General features: G+C 36.7%; 1 protein-coding gene across 1 annotated transcript in view; it reads right to left on the bottom strand.

The window, feature by feature from the left end:
• Nucleotides 1–959: 959 nt before the first annotated feature.
• The window catches only part of MYBPC3 (myosin binding protein C, cardiac), a 58,002-nt gene continuing 37,991 nt past the window's right edge, over nt 960–20,970 (bottom strand). Inside the window, exons 23-32 of the mRNA XM_009999527.1 lie at nt 18,769–18,957; nt 16,628–16,762; nt 15,284–15,451; nt 13,845–13,933; nt 10,020–10,215; nt 6,480–6,619; nt 5,555–5,714; nt 4,866–5,002; nt 1,979–2,165; nt 960–988 (exon numbers count right to left, since the gene is read on the bottom strand). Coding sequence (XP_009997829.1) covers nt 978–988; nt 1,979–2,165; nt 4,866–5,002; nt 5,555–5,714; nt 6,480–6,619; nt 10,020–10,215; nt 13,845–13,933; nt 15,284–15,451; nt 16,628–16,762; nt 18,769–18,957 — 1,412 coding nt within the window. The 3' untranslated portion in view covers nt 960–977. The remainder of the gene's footprint in view (nt 989–1,978; nt 2,166–4,865; nt 5,003–5,554; nt 5,715–6,479; nt 6,620–10,019; nt 10,216–13,844; nt 13,934–15,283; nt 15,452–16,627; nt 16,763–18,768; nt 18,958–20,970) is intronic.

The raw sequence follows: 20,970 nt of genomic DNA, 5'->3' as shown, positions 1-20,970 counted from the left end.
ATGGTGATTAAATATTATAAATTGTTAGTATTCTTAGACATTGTTCGTAATAAACAGAAGAGGAAACTGAGAGAACTGTAAGAGTGGGGAATTTTTGTTCATTTAGGACATTAGGAATGGATTGTGTTTGCATGTAATTGTAATTTTTGTGTTTTTCAAATATCTTATGTCTGTAATGGGAGGAAAGTTGTATCTTGATTTCCCCAAATTTCTTCACATGGAGACAGGGGCAGTGTAACTAAAACAGATGTATGAAAAGAGGAAATGTTGTCTGAAAACATGCTGAGTAAGCAGGACACTACAAGACATTGTTACCTCCTAGTACACATAAAATTAATTTAAGATTAACAGGAATCCTAAATGTAACTGAAATTATCCTTCATTAATTTCTTCAGTTTTCTTCTTTTCGAGTTCCGTTCCAATGCTGAGCCAGAGAATGGGGAGAAAGATTTATTGTCAATTATATTTCCTTTAATGTATTATAGCTATTTAATTTTTAAAAGTAAAAAATGTATGTTACACTTAAAGATTAATTGGAATTTTAACTCTAGTTGATTGGTTAAACTAATGCACACAGGTTGTTGATACTCATTAGCTCTATGTTAATAAAGGAGCAGTCTTCTAGAGCAAGTTCTTGTTGTGAGTTAAGAAAGTCAGCTAAGTGTTCTGTTGTTCTTACAGATTTTTACACTGTTACAGTGTGCTAGAGGTTGAGAGCCATGAAATCCTGACTTCAAAGTAAACCAAATAAATTACCTTGCAGGAATGTGTTCTTAGTACAATTACTGAAAAACCAAACAGAAATCAAAAGCAGCACACACACTCCCCTGCCAACATTGTAATAATTCAAAAAAGTCTCTAGCATGAGTATCTAACAACTGTTTCATTTATATGTAACCAAACAGCCATTGCTCCTTTATTCAGCTAAATTATTTTGATTCGTACCTTGACTTGCAGATGATTTGAGATGCAGAGTTTTACTGAGGTGCTGGAGAATGAAAGAAAAAAAAATTAAGGTATTGTAACATGTAAGAGGATGCTAATCTTAAATTCAGACTTAGTGTTGAAAGTGGAGTATGATAGCTTTAGAATAGATGTTCTTTCCAGTTACTTAAGGAGATGTAATGTTCCTAAAGCAAGCTTTGCAAGATGATATTATTAAGCTTTGAGCCATGTGTTCACTGTGCCCTATAGCACTGGACAGAAATACTTGAGTTGGCCATTGAACTGCTGGTGAGATGTCTTAGGCTGAACTGCTTGCTGCCAAGACCCCAGTGAGGGTATCAGTGTCCAGCACTGCAGGGGGTACTGCGTACATGTTTCTGACATGTTGAACTCTATGCTGCGTGGAAATGCCTTCAGGCTTGCCATGCTGAACACTGATCTCCACAAATGGCTGTTATGCAGGTTGCTTTCACAACTTTTTCTGGTATTAATTCGTATTGACAAGTAGATAAATGTGTAGCAGCTTTACCAAAAATATTTAGTCAGTATTTCTTACTGTGTTGCAAATGTGACTTTTTTTTTTTTTCCCTCCCCCTGCCCCTTTGGACAAACAAAATAAATTATCAATGTTTATGATGTAATACGCACTACCTTTTGCATAGACATAACAGCTAATGACTTAAATTAAGACTTTGAATTACCAATTATGGCACAAAAGATAATAAAATTACTCAAAACACAGTGTTTGTAGATAGACCTCCCTTCCAGTAATAAGTATCTTCTCTAGAAATATTGTCAGAATTATAATAATTGTTCACCTTCAGACCTGTATTACCTAGCAAGTAACCTGACTCTGTAACAACAGTGTAGACTGAAAACCACAATCTTGCTGGTGCATGTAATGAACAAACTTTTTATATACTACCGAAGAAATCAGGGTTAGATAAAGGGCGATTATGGTTTATTTTTTTAGATATCCATTACTCTTTCTTCATTGCAGTATTAGTGTTGTACATAAGGTTTGTCTGATTACCTCTGACATCCAATCTGCATTCTATTTCAGCTTCACCACACTCATTAACAGCTTTACAGGTGTAACAGCCACTGTCAAATGGAGTGGGTTTCCGGATCTCCAGGGTCAACACACCCTGTTTACTGAACATGCGGTATTTGGCATCCCCGGAGAGATCCATTTTGTTTTTGTACCAGAATATCTTTGGCTGGAGAACAAAAAAAATAAATAATAAAAAAATATAATAAAAGGTGGAAATGGAAGACTTACTGCTGATCTTACAGCTTTAATTTAGCCATCAATGGTTTATGCATTATGAGGGCATATATTACACAGCAGTGTTAATTTTTCAAGCAACCTCTCCTCATTCAGTGCAAACTCATGAAACTAATAATACAAAGGTTAAGTATTTTCTTTAACTTTCAAATAGCATGTAGAGAATGTAGGTCTGTACCCCATTTTATTGGAAGTTTAAAAAAAACCTTACAAGCTGGCTACAAATTAATTCCTTTAGGAATTATTTAATTGTTCTTAATTAAATATCTTTGAATGCCTCAATTATCTTACAGAAGGGGAATTAAACTGCAGAGATTATCAGAGCAGAAGTGTCATAAGGTCTGTGAATACTGTGTGGCCATATTGGGTTGCTGTCACTGTTTGACTCAGGTCAAACTAGGACAAATGCCAAGGGTTTAGACTGGGAAAGGGTTTTCCAAACCATTTAGTATATCTTTATTTTTAAATTTGTGGAGTTGCTAAAGTTCCTGTTGGCTTCAGCTGAGCCATAAAGTGGTTGGCTCTGTACCAATTCAAGCCATTTTGTTTTGTTTCTGGTACGTGAAAATGTGTCTTTAATTTTTATTCATGAATTTTGAAAAGGAAAATCTTGATAGAAAGCAAACTGCTTTTGTTTATTCAAGCTCATATAGTGAAGAAATAGGTTTAAAAGAGTAGAAATCCAAGCTCAGCATTCATCTGCTTTACTTTCAGAACTAACATCTTCTGTTTCTTCACTCATAAAAAACCCCAAAACTACTGTACTGTTTTAGAGTGCATTCAAATCCATTGAAACTCTTATGTCTTTGACCTGTGATATGCAATTCCATGCATCTCAGTTGCCATGCTTACTTTTCTTTAAATATATCAACCGGATTTTTTCCTGCCTCAACACGTTTTGCTGCTTTTCTATAACCTCTTTATCTTTCTGGGTATGTGTCTTTTCTTTTTTTTTTTTTTTTTTTTTTCTTCCTTTTTTTTTTTTTTTTTTTTTTCTTCCTTTTTTTTTTTTTTTTTTTTTCTTTTTTTTTCAACACTGCTGCCAGGGAATGAATATTGGCTGTACTTGAAGTGGTAACTTTTTCATGCCATACAGATCATGCTGGTGGCTCATGTCAAGCTTCTCATCTACCACCACCCCCAGGTCCTTCTCCTCAGGGCTGCCTTATGTTTGCATATTATGTTTGATAATCTATAGTTATTCTGAATTTCAGCAGCTCTGTCAACATAAGCTACTCTCTGTGAAAAGGATCCATTGCGGAGTTCTGCGCTGGGTACAGAAACTTCTTGTTAAGGTTAATTTGGGCAATTCAAGTACAGAATGTATTTGGAAAAGCTGCTTTAAGAGTGTTAGGTGTACTGAAGAATTTTTTGTAGCCTTCAGTCTGATGTGGAAGGAAGAGTTAGCATGCTCACATTCAAAAGCCTGTGGCTACTGTATTTAACAGCTATAAAATGCAACGTTTTACTTAGAATCTTCTTAAAACCATGGAAGCTGAATGAAGTGGATACAGATGCACAAAAAGGCCAGTTCACCAGGAGGGAATATCATCACTAAGACTGATTTCATGATGAATCTAAGTTGAAGTGCATACTGAAGGTGCTGGTATTTCTTCTATCATATTCTTACTCTTTTGCAGATATTTATGTGGGTATGGTTCCTTTTTATCTTTTACTTTTGTCTGGAGTTTGACCAATGAACTGCAGCAAATTATTGCATTAAGACTGTCTTTATTTCTTTGAACTCTGAGCAATTATCTTACATGTTTTGCTGTGTAGTTATCAGATCCTTGTACAGGCATGAGGAAGGGAGAGGAGCTGGAAATAAGCATCCAAAAGGGGAAGGATGAAGGGTAATGCATTTTTTGTCATTGTACTTATTTAAAGTTATGACAAGATTATGTCATAATATGGTAAATTCCTTCACTGCAGACAAGAACTCTATTTCCCTTTTTTTGAGAAACCTAAATTTAGCTCCTAGCTGTTACAGGTTTACTGCTTGTTTCTTACCAAAAAAAGTACATATTTTTGTACTCCTTGAAGAGGCTTCAACAAATATATTTAACTGAGAAAATATTCCTGTGACATAAAAAAAAACCAAAAAACCCACAAAACTTCACACATGAGAGCAGGTCTTATTCTAGTTAATTTTGCAAGATAGCTTAGACTCTCAATAAATCATGTGGATGAACATGTGGACATAACAGAAAAACTGGTGTTCCTACAAATCATTAAGGTTAATGGAACAATATATTACATTGGCTGCTGTTTTCTTGAAAGACTGAAGAGAACAAAGTATAAGCTGTGAGAATACACTTAGTTGTTGTTGTTATTTACCTTCTTCAGAGAGTAGATTTTATGTACACTTAATACCTTTCCAGTGGTATGGTGTTACCATAAGCAATGAGTGTCCTTTCCTCTGTTTTACTGTGTTGCCCCACTGGTTCTGTGCACAACCACACAAATGTTTGCACCAGGCATTCTGGTTAAGCACCAGTTATGGTGGGAAGTAATTGGGTGACCTTTTTTCTTAATATAGTGGTGGTGTACTCCTGTCAGACTGAACTGGCATGAATTCTAAGGCAGCATCTTGGCTTGTGACAGTATCAATGACAGTTGGAGTAAACTGTACCTTGGGGATTCCTCTTACAGCACAGCTGAGGGTGGCGTTGTATCCTGCAATCACAGAACGATTTACTAAAGGATGAGTGAATTTAGGAGGTTCAGAGAAGTCATGTTCTTTGTAACTAGGTGGCTTATAAGTGGAGCCTGCAATTCAAAGAAACAAAAGAGTAAAAACTCTGTTTTAAATTCTGTTGACTTGTGTACAATTTATTTGTCAATTTGCCCATATGACTTGGAGAAGCTTCAAAGCTATGGCATGTACAACAAATCTTTAAATTCACTCTAAAAACACACCTCATGTTTAATGCTTTAGTTAAAGTAGAATGTCCTGGTAATCATGGGTTTTCAGCTTCTGTTAAAAATACGAAAGCCACATGTCTGCAGGGGAAGGCTTCACCACAGACAGCTTAAACTTTTAACCCCCAGAATATAAATATCACACCCCTCCAGTTGTATTATTTTCTTAATATAGTTTAGGAAGACTGTGTGATTAAATATTTTAAACAGATATTTGTGTTAGTACAGGAGATCTGTCTGGATGAGGACTCTGGATGTTAAAATACTTTCTAAGTGCTAGTTAATAAGTGATGATAGTATCTCTAGCAGTGCATTTAGTAACATTGTATTTTCCATTTACCAGTGTGTTACTTCTATACTTAGTGGCTTTCGTGATCTTTGTTTTGAAGAATATGTTACCTGTTTTTTGGATGTAGGCAGGATTTTTGGTGGTTGCAGCAGTTTCACTCAATCCACACAAATTTTCACTGAAGATTCGAAAAAAATACTCATTTCCCATAATCAGGTCTGACACTACACAGTTTGTGCGACGATAGTGATCAAAAACAGTATACCATTCCTGTAACAAGACTATACTGTTTAGAAATATGCTATGAGAAGTCAGACATGGTGCTAGTTTTGATATGGAGAGATCCTTCTGGCTACAAGGAAAAGACAGGTAGACAGGTATTTAACACTAGCCTGTGAAATGAGTATTTTGTTGCTTCCTGTTAAGATCAGCTGATCTGTTTTAGTTTATTTTCTGCCTGGTTGGATAGGTGTATGAATACCTGCATTTTGGGGGAAAAAAACCAAACACCTCTGTATGTTTTTGCCCTATGGATATCTTGGGAACCTAATGGAGGATGTGTCCTCAGAACTTTACTTGACAGGGGCTTCCATGAGAAAGATGTTTTCCAGTTTGACTTGCACACATACTTCTCCCAGAGTATACTGTACTACACCCAGCATCTGTGTTCAAGTTCAACTCGTTCTCTCTCCCCATAATTTTTACCTTTCATTTATGAAAAAAATATAACTAAAAATAAAAAATACAGTTCCACCTTCTGAGTACTGCTATCTGTCCAGTCACCACCAGAGATGGGACAGGCTAGATCTCTCTTTTTATATCTTCTACAGGACATTTTATACAGTTCTATACATAGTCTTTTGGGATTTTTTAGGTGCTATTCTTCAGTGTTTAACTCCCTCTGATAAGCCACAGGACAACTTGGACACACAACTGATTGTCATTAATTCAGCTGTTTCCCTGCAGTTTCTATGTTCCAGAGCAGATAGTCATTCAAGCTCCAAGCAAAGTCACTGACTCAGTGCAGTTTCTTACCATTGTCTTTTTGTCGGCTTTCTGGACTGTGTAGCCCAAGATCTGTGCATTGCCATCATCTTGTGGAGGTGTCCACTCCAGGGCTGCATTAAATCCCCAAACATCTACAAGCTTTACATTCTGAGGAGGACCAGGCTTGTCTGCAGAGGAGACATGAAAAAAACCTTCATTTTTGTTTCAAGATCTAAAAGCTTTGTCATTTTCTCCCATACAGTGAACAAAATAGAACTTAATATATGAAGTTGAAACTGTAAACTGGAAAGTTGGGAAATTTTCAAATAACATCGTGATATCCTTCTGAGAGGCCTGAAACCTACTGAGAAATGGTCAGCACAGTAGAATTAGCAACATACAAACCAGACAAACTCTTGCCTAAAAAGGAATACAAAGTTTGTGTTACTTGGGTGGGTATTCTTAACTCTTTTACTACAGTTTTATTACTTGCTTTGTTACCTCATTGACATTTCTCAGCTATTGAGACTAATATAAACAACAAAGGAAATTAGGTGTATATTCCTCTCAGCTAAGGAGAGCCATCCATTTGGGAATATATCTGTTGTCTCAGTGCTTGTCAGCTTGCCCACTAGTGACATTTCTCTGTAATAACTAGAACTCTCAGAGAGATACCATAGTCTATGTCCATTTTAAGATACCTGGATATGTATATATAGGAATATAGATATATTAATATCTTTATTAATAGATAAATTCAATTTAATAATTTTCAGTTTTCCTCCTTTTAACGATCATTTGTATTCATACCAACGTTGTTTAGTCAAATGATGTAATATTCAGTTTAGATTTGTGAAGTAATTTTCCTGACAGTTTGATCTTGAAGATTCTAGTTCCTCTTTTTGGCATGTGAGATTGCTGCTTACAGTTTCGGGGCCTATGGGGAATTGATCATTTGGTCTGGGTAGATGGTCTTGTGATTAAGAGAAGGATAGTTTGAGACATAAGTAGACATTTGCCAAGGGAAGGTGGCTGATGCACCTCAAAAAGATCACTGATTGACTATATCTCTGAAAACTGGGCTGGCTTGTCAGCATACACTTCTCCAGCACCTAAATCATTATTAGCAGTACAGAAGGAGTACCTGAATTACCCATACTTCTCTCCTTCCAGGAAAACACAATCTGGAGAGCAAAAAAGTGCTGTTGACAGAATTGAAGAGGTTCTGATGAAAAACTGAGTTAAGAATCAGAATAGATGGCTTGATTGCAGAAGTATCTGTATATGCTACAAGCCCCTTCCCTTGGCCAGGAATGAAATGAATTCTGTTTATTCTTTCAGCTGAGGTCTCCAACTAGAATCTGTGCTCCTGATCACAACCCTCTGAACTTTGCCATTCAGCCAGTTCTCTGTCACCAGGGAATCCTCCTCATTCAGAAGAAGGCCCACATTTTCCCTAGTCTTCCTTTTGTGATAGATGTACTTGAAGAAGTCCTTCTTGCTGTTCTTGACACCCCTTTCCAGCTTTAATTCCATGTGGGCTTTAGCCTTCCTCATTGCCTCCCTGCATACCCTCACAACATCCCTATATTCCTCCCATGAGGCCATGCCCTTTTTTCACATTCTGTAAACTTTCTTCCTCCATTTGAGTTTTTCTAGAAGCTCCTTGCTCATCCATGCAGGTCTCCTACCTCTTGCTTGATTACTCATAAGGATGCACTGATCTTGAGCTTGGAGGAAGTTGTGTTTGCATATTAACCAGCTCTTTTGGCTCGCCCCTATCTTCTACAGCCCTAACCCATGGGACTACTCCAAGCTGGTCCTTGAAGAGGCCAAATTTAGCTCTCCTGAGTGCAGGGATGCAATTCTACTTATTGCCCTGCTTCTTCCATGCAGGAACCTGCGCTCCACCATCTCTTGGTCACTGCAGCCAAGGCTGCCCCCAGCTTTCATATCCCCAACCAGTCCTTCTTTGTTAGTACAAGGTCCATCAGCACACCTCTCCTCATTGGCTGTCAAGAAGTTACCATCAATACTCTTCAGAAACCTCCTGGACTGTGTGCCTGGCTCTGTTGCCTTTTCAACAGATATCAGGGTGATTGAAGTCTCCCATGGCAAACAGTGCCTGTCTGTAAAAGGGCCTGACTTCCTGATCAGGTGGCCATCAGCAAACACCCACAAGTGTCACCCATATTAGCATATCTCTTAATTTTTACCTATAAGCTCTCAACTGGTTTTTCATCTGTCCCCAGGCAGAGCTCAGTATCTCCCAGTTGCTCTCTTACTTAAAGAGCAACTCTACCTCCTTGACTTGCTGGCCTGTCCTTCCTAAAAAGTACCTAGCCATCCATGGCAGTGTTCCAGTCATTCAAGCTATCCCACCACATCTCTGTAATTGCAATGAGATTGTGGCCCTGCAACTGCACACAGATTCCTGGTTCTTCCTGTTCATTCGCTGCACAGCCATTTATTTCAGTGAGGTAATGCAAGTTTCCCCAAATGGGGGACAAGAAGTTCCACTGTAGCCATATACACCCTTGAGGTTTTTTGCCTCCTGGTTCTCCTATTGGGAGGCAGCTAAAGAACATTTGGTGCTGCTCTGATTGGCCTGGCTTATTCCCCAGGTGGGTGTAATAGCATGAGCATTACTATTTCAGACCCCATCCCCTGAGACCTTCAGTTTAAAGCCTGCCCCACAATTAATTTTAAATGAGACTAGAAAAGAGATTAGAAATTGTATAATAGAGAATAAGCCTCCACTAAGTCTCAAACTAACCAGACACTCTTAATAGAGTGAGACATTAAATGTGTCTCGTAATTTCTAATTCTCAAATAGTAGAGGCATATTAGTGCAATGATTTTTCTTCACTGTCCTTATCTGCTGAAGAAACCCAGTAAGAGTATATCCATTCTAGGGTTCTGATTTCCTTCCTTGAGGACAATAAGGCTATTCTTAAGAACACCAGAACTCTCAATTATTATTTTTTTTCTGTCATTCTCAAAGAGGTAGCAAGGTGATAAAGATGATCAAAGATATGGAATGACATCTTTTGGAAAATAAACAAGTCCAAAACTTCAGAAAGTTAACTGAGGAGAGTGTGACTAAAGCCTATAAAATCATGATCAGCACGGAAAAGGTGAAGAAATGATTATTCATATTCTTTCTGGTACAAAGTTATGTAGACGTCAAATGACATTATGAGGACAGAGACTCAAAACAAGCCAAATACACAGTTGTACATACACATAAGCCAAAAGGCCTTGCAAAAGGACATTTAGACTCTGAAACTAGGTCTGGATTAAAAAATTGACTGGATAAAGTAATGCTAGAGAAAATCCCTCAAGAATCATGGGGCACACAGATAATCCCTCTCCCTCCAAATGTCTGTAGGACAGATCTTTTCAAGGTAGGAAAATATACTAAGAAAACAAAGTGACATGTTAGCCCTGCTCTGAGCCTTGTCCTAGTCATCTGCCACCAACCATTTTCAGAGAAAGGATTCAGAGGTAGTTGGATCTTCAGATCTCAGTGTTTCCACAATTTTGGTTTGTATGATATGTTTTATTTGGATGATATCAGGTTCTTACCTATGATTTGGATTGTTATTGCAACTTTATCAGTCATGTTTTCTATCTGAAGAGTGATTTCATATGCTCCTGAGTGATGAAGCTCTGCCTTTCTGATAAAAAGGATTGTGTCCGTGTTGCTGTTCCGAATTCCCACATCTTTGGAATCCAGAGTTTGGCCATCTTTCATCCATATGATTTTGGGTCTTGGTTTACCCTGAAGAGGAAAAAAAGGATTTATTTATTTATTAGGCTATAAAAGGTTTCCATTTTTGTTTTCCTGTTTTTTAGTGATCTGTAAATCTAGAAAGTCTAATTTAATATACAGGGTTGAGATGGTAAACTGTTTGCGTACTTTCCAATTTCTGTTTTCTTGCAGACATGAATTTGCTTCCATCTCTGTGGTTCAGTGGTATCAGGTCTTGAGGATGCCATTTGGTTATAGTTACAGAAGAGAATGAAATTATACTGAGAACACATCCGGAAGAAATATACTTATGGTGGTCTGATACTCTTTTCCAGGCATCTGTGCAGCCAACAGTTGATCTGGCTCAGTCTGATTGTTATCAAGTAACAGAAGTCTTTAATATCTGAGGAATTTGTTGGCTATTAGAGGAAGACATGGCTTCCCTTCTTTAGCTGGAAGGCATGGTAGGGGTTTGTGAATAAGTAGAAGGATGCATTGTTGTGTTGTGGTGTTTGGGTTTGTTTGTTTGGTTGGTTTGATTTGTTGCTGTTGTTGTCACTTTTGTGCTTGTGTTTTTGTTGGTGTTGTTCTTTGTTTGGATTTTTTTTGTTCTATATCAGGGTCTGATTTTTGGTGAACTTGACAAGAACTGACTGTCTTTTACTGTCCACATATGCATATATTTTTAAGTGATATGAGGATTCTGCTTGAAAACTTTGGCTAAGGGAATGCTTTCCAAATAAAACCAATCTACTTAAAATGGTATAATTATATGGAAATTTTATTTACACTTCTAATCTGTCAAGACAAATACTTGGCTAGGTTTTCAGACAATGTGTAATAGTTTTTAATGAATGAATAATGAGGTGAGTCAAGGATCTGGCCCTAAATATCTTGACAAAAAATGGGCATGAGAACTGATACCATTATCTTTATCATAAGAAGTATCCTGACTCAAGCTTTGCTGCTGCTGGTGTTCTAGACTGGTTGTTCAGATATGTTCACTCACAGCACCTCCTTTTTTGAGTGCCAGTGAGAGGCTGCAAGTGTTCAATGTGTTGGTTATCATATACTCTTATATTTATAGACTGTGAAAAGCATAAACACATAGAAAGCATGTTCCTAATACCTACCTCAGAGGATAGGATTTCTGCAATGTGTAATAGGTAATCTGAGAGAGAACAGTGAGTAACAAAGAGGATAAGTAGCACACCAGATAAACTACAGGGAGTTTACTGCCAGGGAAGAATGAATTTAAATGCTTTTAGATGTTTATATACACACATATGATGGGCAAGAAGACTGCTCAGTAATACTGTGAATTTTATCCACTAATAACACATAATATCCCTTCAATCATGTGCCCATGTAGTTAATTTTGAAACAAGACTGTGTTAATTCCCTTCCTTTCCCACCTGCTTACTGCACTCAACAGAAAAATGGTTAGTAATAATTTGATACTTGTCCTTTTCTTACATTTTCATCTAAAGATTTAAATAGATTTGCAAGTAGCCTTTAGCCTAGAATACCTTGACACGGTATTTAATAGAAATTCAGTATTAAATGATACAGCAGTGACCACAGAGGTCACTGGCATGGTTGCACAGAAACTGTAAAGGGTTGAAGACACTGACTTACAGTTTAGTTAGATAATCTTCCTGTTCTCCCTAGCTCAGAGTTCACAGTAATTCCAGTGTTTATATACTTTCTCCTGTTTTCTTTTTGTAATCTGAAGATTGCAATAATATCTGGTTAGAGTATTCTTCTTGAGTAAATTGAATAGAAATGGTCAGTGATCTAAAGTTTTTCAAAATGTAAAGTGAAATGTTCTTTCTACTTTGCTGTTTTTGAAAGATCCTCAGTTTTGCTTATTCTAAATAGTTTTTGCAGTATTGAGAATTGTAGCTATAGCTAGACAGTGCACTAGAAATCTAAGATCAGCTTAGTACATTTGTGAAAACTGATGACAGGGTGAAATAACAAAACCTCAGTTAGTGTGCCCACTGAGGAAAAGTCAGTGAAGATTTGGTCTTTATCCATTTTGTTTGGCAACAGCTGAATGATCAGACATGATAAGTAAAGCTCTGGATTAGTTGTTACATGTACTTTTTCTGGTCCGGGGAACTGAGGACATGTCAGCTAAGGACTACCTAGGGGGTAAAGAACTGGCAGATCTCTGAGACTATTGCAATGAGGCTGCTCTAAGCAGAAGAGCTGGGTTATTATGCTGCACAGATGGTGATACAGGGGACATAAGACACAGATCTATAAACCCCCAAACTTTAGCAGTTCCTCTGCTTATGAGACAGCTTGTCAATTTTGTGCAAATTTACTTCAGCTTAGCAAAGCAGCAAAAATATCTGTTTGTTTAATTCAAGTTTTTTTTAAGGCTTACATAACTTGGATGTAAAAATCTTGCATTTTGCATGTGCCTAGACCTCAGCGAAGGGGCCAGTTTAACAATTTTGGAGATAAGAAATGTGAAAGAAAAAATAAGCCTATAGTTATGTCAAAGTAGTGCATGTATGCAACTTAAGTTACTCCATGTATTGTTTTGCAACTGTTTACTGATGAGATATATCTTTGTGAAAAAACAACTTTTCATGTAACCCACTAACCACGGGGCAAAAGGCACATTGTATTTTATTTTACATAGATTTTGCTTCTATATAGATTATTTTTTTTGCTCGCTTGTACTGCTCAAACGAAAGAATATAGGTAAAGCATGCATATGTGTCTCCCTTGCTTTTGCATTTCTCCAGCATGAGAATAATTTACACGAGGATTTCAAAACTTGTCACTAACAACAGTGCTTACATTTTCATAAATGTCGAACCTGGACAGCAGAGAAATTTTAAGTTTCTTCAAATTATAAATGAGAACTAGATTGAACAGTATATCTAGCATCACTGAGGATGTTTCTGTGAGAGGCAGAATCTGCAATTTGCAATTTCTTTTCCTATGTGTCACTCAGAAAACCTTCTTGCACTGTGTTGATATAGCCCTGCAAAAAATGCAGTAGTTATTCTAGCTGCTCATAAAGCTGTAGAGTATGCAAAAACACTGTAACTGGTTAGGTCAATCTGTGTGTATATTTTAATAATTTTCTGCATGCCATAGTGGCTGGCTGTGTTTTTTTACACCTTGAGATCCTGTACAGTAATACCCAAGCTGCTAGTTGTAAACACAGAGATTCTATATAGGGCCAACTGTGATACTCTTTTTATGTACTAACTCTGATTTTTGTAGTCAGCCTTTCAGAAAGGAACATACACACTTCTGGCAAAGAATTTGCCCATCATGTACCTTGCCTTCAGAAGAGTAGTTAATTGAATTCTTATGCTTTTGTATGCTTCTCTCTTTTAAGATTAATTCTGTGATCAATAAGCAAGAATTGGCTTGCAGTTACATTTTCTTCTTCCCAAAAGAAAGGCTTATGGAAGAAACTGTGACTTGAAAAAAAAAATTTGTGACTGAAAAAAGAGTGATATTCCTCCTCAGCCCTCCTTTCTCTCATGTTTGAGAGAGATTATTTTAAACCAGCAGCCATATTTTATGTAATACTGCTTAAGCAGTGAAGCAATGGGAACTTGCACAAGGGAAGCTACTTTAGGTAAGTATTAATAAATAGCCATGACAAAATATAAAATGATAAATACCTGAAAAGGGATCACAATATTGATGGTCTCACCCACTTTCTTCACCAGAGTCTGTCTGAGGTGGCGTGGCAACCAGATTTTCGGACGCTCTGCAGTGAAGCATTAATATATGAAATACAATGTTTATTATAATTTGACATGTTACTTATAGGACAAATAAGACAGAACACCAAAGAAGAGAGAGAGGCTTGGATACTTGTAAACATAATTAAATTGTGCAAACGCTGTTTGTACGGCTAGGGAGTAGTTAATTCTGTAAGTACTTTCAAGTCTATTTGACTAATAGATACAAATTTAGTAGCAAATCTCAGTTATGTATTTACAACAGAGCAGGTTTCAATGACAGCAGTATTTGTGAAACTGTCACCTCTGAAATGCTGGCTTTGGGTGACTTATGTGTGAACCCTCTATGTGAACTTTTTTTCTTTGGAGAACTATCAGGTCAATAGAATGGATGGGACAAAGGGTTAACTAGGGTTAAAGAGTGACTATAGAGTATGATTAATCTATTGCTATATTGATGCTTCATCTCCTTGTAAATTGCCTTTTGGAGATATTTATGGACTTACTCAGGAAGCAGAATAATCAATTGATTTCCTTTATCTTTCTACAGTCTTCCAGTTATTTCTCTGAGATGGAAGGAGTGAAGTCTCATTGTAGCAGCTTACTTTTCACTAGCAAAAAGAGGGCCATGGTGCATGTTTTTTCATCTTGTCCCTGCTTTCCTCTACCTCACTGGGAAGCCTTTTATGTTCTCCGTGTGTTCCCTATTCTTTTACTAGTCATTTACAGAAAGAATTTCTTAACATACAGTTGGAGTATCTATCTTCATGTCCATTGGTTTTGAGATGCATTACAACTTCATTTCATTTACACTCATTTTACTGTTAGTGAGACTCTGGCAGACACTTCACGTGAGTCAAGGTTGAGGAATCCACTATTAGCAGCTCTTGATATTTTTTGGACTCCAGTCAAATTAAGTATAATCTACTGCTGTTGAGTGATACACAGGGTATTAACTAATAACATACAACAATCAAGTACAGATAACTGCTTTTATTTAAATAGATCTCTTGCTAGAGCCAACATGGTAATTTTTGCAGTAATATAACAGCTTTTCCAGCAGAATGCTAAATAGTATAAAATGTCTCTTAAATTCTGACAATGCCATTGGAAGGGGTGAGATGTGCATATTTTTAAAGTAAGAAGTAGGATTTTGTTTTAAGAGCTATGCTTTAGAAATATAGGATCTGGACAGTGTAAGTAATGTTCTTATCAGAAGATCCTGGGTACCTAGTCAAACTGAAAGAGTTGTCTGCATATTATTCTCAGAAGACGGCACAGGCTTATCAATCCCAGGGTTTTTTCTACATGTGTACATAATTAGAATTTTGAGCAGAGGAAAGAAATAATAAGATTTATACTGTCTAGATACTCACGCAGGATCTCTTGAACAGTAACGGGCTCTTTGATTATCGCTGCCCCACTCTCACCAGCCAAGTTTATAGCCTTTATACGGAAATGTAGTTTGTCCCCTGTGACCAGGTCTTTAATCAGGGCAGATGTACGCTCAGTTAGGCCAGGAAGAGCTGGAATCCATTCTGTAGCTACAAATACATGATTTGCATATTGTAACAATATATTGTTTTTCCAAACTGATGCCTTGTCTATAATAGTGAACATAAATTTGTGTTAGGGTAAAATGAGTTTAACATGCAATACCACACTTAAAAGGGAATAAACTAAGATGGAAAAAGAACTCTGGATCTAGAAGATGTTTTTACACATGGAGTTGAGGAATGTGTATGTTTTATTTATTCAAAATAGCTAAAGGTAAGTGAATTAAGGATAGTTTCTTTGACATTCTGTTTTATAGACTTAGAGTTGTGGGACTTCTCTACGTTAATATTCATTAACAAGAGGGGAGCAGATAATTTTGGAAGTATTTTTAGTAAGAAAGTAAAGCCTTAATTTTTTTCCTTGGAATAAGTATATCTCCTGTGGGTGTCCAAATGGAATGGTGAGAGCCACATATGCTGAAAACAATAACAGATCACATAACTGTTGGAATTTATTATTAACTTCTCAATTGACACTGTAGAATATAATTCCTAGTGCTTCCTTAGTTATTCTAATGAGATAGAAATACAATTGATAAAATAATTAAAGGGATTCTGGTAATTCTATGATGATACCTCATTAGAGACTAAATTATTTAATGATATATTATATCCTGTAAAAAAAATAGTTTTAGGCTATGTGGTCATAGAGCTTAGTGTCAGAGAAAATTTAATTATAAAAGTAATAATAAATTTAGTTATTTTTATGACAAATGTTACAATGTAGTATCACAGCAAATTGAGTGTTGTAGATGTGGTGCAGGTATACTCTTTATTATCAGACCACAAGTAATAAATGAGAAAAGCTAACTTTTATTGGAAAGTTTGACTGATGTTGTTACAGTCATGTTGTTATACTGGTTTTAAGCAATATGCAATTTGTGAATGCTACAAAAGCATAGCAGTGACTACAGAACAGCACTGGCATTATCGTATTTTTCTGTATTCAAGTTTATGATTTGTGAAAAAGAGGTTTTGGTTGATGATTTTCATGGTTTTACAATCATGTTGTGGAACATCTAGTGATGGTTGGTAAGGATGTTAGTCATAGAGTTCAAATTTAATGATACTGAATAAGGTTAATTTATTGTGATATTGCAGTGAAGCAACTGTAGTGTTTTAATAATGTTCATTTTCAGCTGCATAGTACTTGTGCTTACTTACATCCATCTTTGCAGTATTCCACAATATAACCATCTAATCCCCCCGCTCCAATCCGTTCAGGGGGTCTCCACTTCAAGGTGACAGTGGTGTCAGAAACATCTTCCACGGTAAAGTGGGTTGGCTCACTTGGAGGAGCTATAAGGAAATATGCAGAAATAAATTCTAAGAAAGAATAGCGTAACTGTGAGAGCTCAAAGGTTAGAGAAGGAGTGATTAACAGCTGAATTATATACTGCTCTCTGTTTTAACAAAAGAAATTTAGCTGAAGTTCAGTGGTAAAATATAACACCTAATACTTCATTGAAGTACAGCGTAAGAATCCTGTAATGGGGGGGAACGAGAGGTTAAGGATAGTCATTACTATTCACATATGGTCTCTTATGAGTAAGACCCAATGAAAAAATACGAGTTGTAGAAGGGAATCAAATTGTCATCAGAAGTCTGCAGAAAAGTTTAGAAATAAAACTGTATAGAATTTTTATGCTGTATTTACAGCCTGACTGTAATTCGACAAAACTGACATAGTCAGAGGGTCAAATTAGTCAGTGGCTAAATTTGACTTCACTTGTTTTCCTCTAACAGTAGAGAAAATGATCAAAAGTTATGACTACATATTTACAGAAACACTTGTTCTGATTTGCTTATTTGTAATAGAGATATGCCTGAGAAAAGTATTCTGGAGCTGAAGAATTTTCACTTCAGTTGTATGTAGCTACTTCATATATTTTCAGAACATGAGCATCATAGCTCTTTTAAAATCTGTATTTCAGAAAGATTACTCACTAAATTGTCTTCTTAAGCATGACTGTTGTCAACTAATTAAAAGCAATCAAGAAAAGCCCTTACAGGAGAATCTCAAATGCACACAAATGCTACTGTGAAATAATTGATTCCAAAAAGCAAAGAGAAAGTTAACTTTTTCAAAATAACATTTAGAGTGCTGAAACATAAAACGTAGTACATATAGGATAAAGCAAATCATGTTATAGAAATGTTTGCCATAATGCCACACTATCATGTGTTTTGAATGTACATAAAAGATCTTACATATTAGAAATATTAAATATAGAAAGTAAGTTAAATACAGGTTTATAAATTGTGCAACTGATTGAAATTTATCTTAGTTCCTAAAATTATTGTAAACATAAAAAAGAAATATTAAAAAATCACCCAGCTTCCTTTCTGTAGCTGTGTCAAAAATTTTCATATTCAAATGGCTACAGGAACTGTGAACAGCACACAGGAGGCAAAGGCAGTTGGGAACATACACAACCACAAAGTACACAATCAAAACCCCAAACCTCTTCTCTGAAGCAGTAAATGTGAACTTTATCCTAATTCAAGTAAAACTCTGCCTATCCCATGAAAACTTTGGACCTTTTTTTTCAGTAGCTCCACTTGATAGTTTTTGTTTGCCCTCTTCTGTTGCAGACCAGACGTTGTGTGTTTGAAATCCAGAATTAAGAGACCCTTCTTGCAGTTCATCCTTTCCTTCTGACCCCTTCACTGCATCATCTGCTTTTGCACTATCTCCTTCAGCAGGCTTTCCCCCTTCATCGATATTTGTAGATTTAGCAACTCTAGTCATTCTAATCTCTAGCTATTTGTATTTTTGTAGGTCGTCTTTCTAAAGCTCTTAGCAAGCAGGCTTCCTGAGGACTCTTCCTTGCTCAGGGACCGCAGGAGACACTGCACTGCTGTGTTGGGAAGGATTATTTATAGAAAGTCATTCCTCAAATATTTTCTTAATCAGTTATCCTTTTAGCTGTGGAGAGGGCCGGGATTAAGAGAGTACTGGGTGGTATACTCTGATATTTGCACCCATAAAGGAATGGGAGAAGCTGAGAGGGCCAGGGAAATTTCTGTCAATTAGTTCTCCTTTCCAGATCCGACTAGACTCTCACACTTCTAATTATAACAACTAAAATTTCATCAGCAATTTCATGAAACTAGAACCTCTGTGCTTCTCAGGAAGAGGAATGAGAGCTAGAGAAGAGGAAGATGACAAAGGAAAAGGTTGATTTAATACAGAGATAGTTGATGACTTACTTCCTAACTTAGGTATAAGTGTAGTTGAAGAGGTGAAAATTATCCTGTCTTGGTTTTGCCCTAGAAATAATACAGAGTGTGGTAAAACTCACCAATTGGCATGAAGGGTTGCGAGGCAGGGCTTGGCCGGGACATGCCAATAGAATTCACAGCATAAATCCGCATCTCATAAACTACTCCTTCAATCATTCGCTTGGCTTCATAGGTTAGCTCTTTTAAAAGGTCAAAGTTCAGCCTCATCCATCGATAGCTCTTCTTCTTCTTTCTCTCTAAAATATAGCCTGGAAAGTATAGTTTTTGTGTAAAAGAACTTCAAATTATTCTCTTACATGCGGGAGAAAGGAAAAATCACTTTTTTGTTGTTTGTTTGAATTGCATAAAATAGCCAAATGTGATTCAGAATTAGTGCATTTAACTGAATTGTGTGAAGCTTTGGTGTTTTTCTGCAGTTTCCTTTTGTATTCCTTCTATCTGACATTCTCACCTGAATACTTATTTAGTTCTATGTAAAGAAGTTATTTAGAGTTTATATATATTATTTAGAGTTGTCTGTGTCTGCCATTAAACTTCAAGCACACTTCGCATGCTATACACTACTATTAAGGTATTTAATGTATGCGAAAAAGAGAGACTAGCAGAGCTGCTTTAAACATTAAATCCTTTCTGGTGAGAGTGCAATGATTCACTCCTAATGGCAGAGAAATGCATGAGGCAGAGCAGCTGGGCAGAAAGCTCTTTCATTGAAGGGAGAAATGGTCCTCAAATGTGTAAAATGAGACAAAATTAAAAAGTTAATTTCTTTCTTATATTCTGCTGCAATTCACTAATCTTGATTAAACAGCATAAATCCCAAAGCAAAAAAAATAGTTGACCAGTTTGTTCTTCCTGTTGTGTTTTTTGTTTATTGGGGGGGGGGAGGGGGTTTGTTTGCTTGTTCATTTTCCCAAATGATTTATCAAAGAACTTATGTTAGATTTCTGCATCCATTGCTGAGTGGTGTACTTGCAGAGTGCTTCCCAGACAGTGTAGATCCCAGTTCTGCTTCAGCCCTACAGAGGAGTGAGTCCTGGCCATGCACTTTTTTTCTTGCTCTGATTCATTTGGAAGGAAAAGGCAATACCTAACCATGGCAGCTAGAAGCACTGCAGGACAAATCTATAATATAGCTTAGATGTAGGCTGTATGCACATAATCCAGTTCTGTAGTACATATCCCTTGCCCATTGAACGTCCCTAGCCTTTCCCACACTACCATGCTGTACTTCAGAATGGGCTGGGCTATCAATTTGCAAGATAAACTTATTCTTTCCCAAGACTGGGAATGGAATCTGTGAATCTTGATCCATAATATGGAGGATGGTTTTATGTCACATTGGAAATGTTAGTATAAATTATTTTCCAGTGACCTGCTACAAAGCAGTTACAAACAGTTTCTTTCTATCTAGCCATATTAAAGTTCTGCTGTGTTGCAGATACTGTGCCTGGATGTGATGCATGTAGACAGATTTTGTTTTGAAAGCTATTAAACCTTTTGCTGTAGAGTGAATAATCAGAAGATACATTGAATAGTGACTTACTTGTACCAGGTATCTTTGTGTGTTGTAAGTCTGTTTCTACCCATAGTCTACAGCAAATATTTCTCTAGCAGTTGTCAGCTAACTGTTAAATGCTTTAAGCAATAGGGTTAAATACTGTAAGCAAAGAGCCTATGGTTCCTTTGACACATTCCTGCCTTATTTCACTCTTCATCAGGTTCTGCAAGAGTTAGACAAGTTTCAGCAATTTCAGTTTGTGTTGTTCTGCCATTTTTGATACTCATAGTTTCCTGTCGGAACTGAGACACTTTTTCACTGTTACATACCAGCACTGGTAAAAAAACAAAAGTAAAAAGGAGATAAAAAGACAATACTGGTATTATTGGTGATATTTGATAAAGCAGATTATTCCCCAAATGCATAGAATGTATGATAGATCAAGATAGTGCTGTAGTAATATAAAAAGCACATCAGACCTCATGAAAGGTTTGTGTAACTGTGAAGATGGGGTGTGAATTTCTTTTCTATATCTGTTGGATACAACTCATAAAGACTGCAGCCAACTGCCTACAACGCCATCTGTAACAATATGAAGACAGATGAGAATGCATATGTCTTTCCCCCCTGCCTTTTTAACTTGCTTTTAAAACTCTGAATCAATAGTGCTTCATCTTGGCTTTTTTTCTTTCTAGGTGTGTTATTCTATTAGCAGTACAGTCCTGTGCTAACTGAAGAAACTTCCTCATGTAGTGCAAAGGGT

The sequence above is a fragment of the Chaetura pelagica genome, unplaced genomic scaffold, assembly GCF_000747805.2.
Source record: "Chaetura pelagica isolate M959 unplaced genomic scaffold, ChaPel_1.0 scaffold55, whole genome shotgun sequence".
Classification (NCBI taxonomy): domain Eukaryota; kingdom Metazoa; phylum Chordata; class Aves; order Apodiformes; family Apodidae; genus Chaetura; species Chaetura pelagica.
Note: the sequence above shows the minus strand (reverse complement) of the source record. Positions and strands in the feature narration are given on the sequence as shown.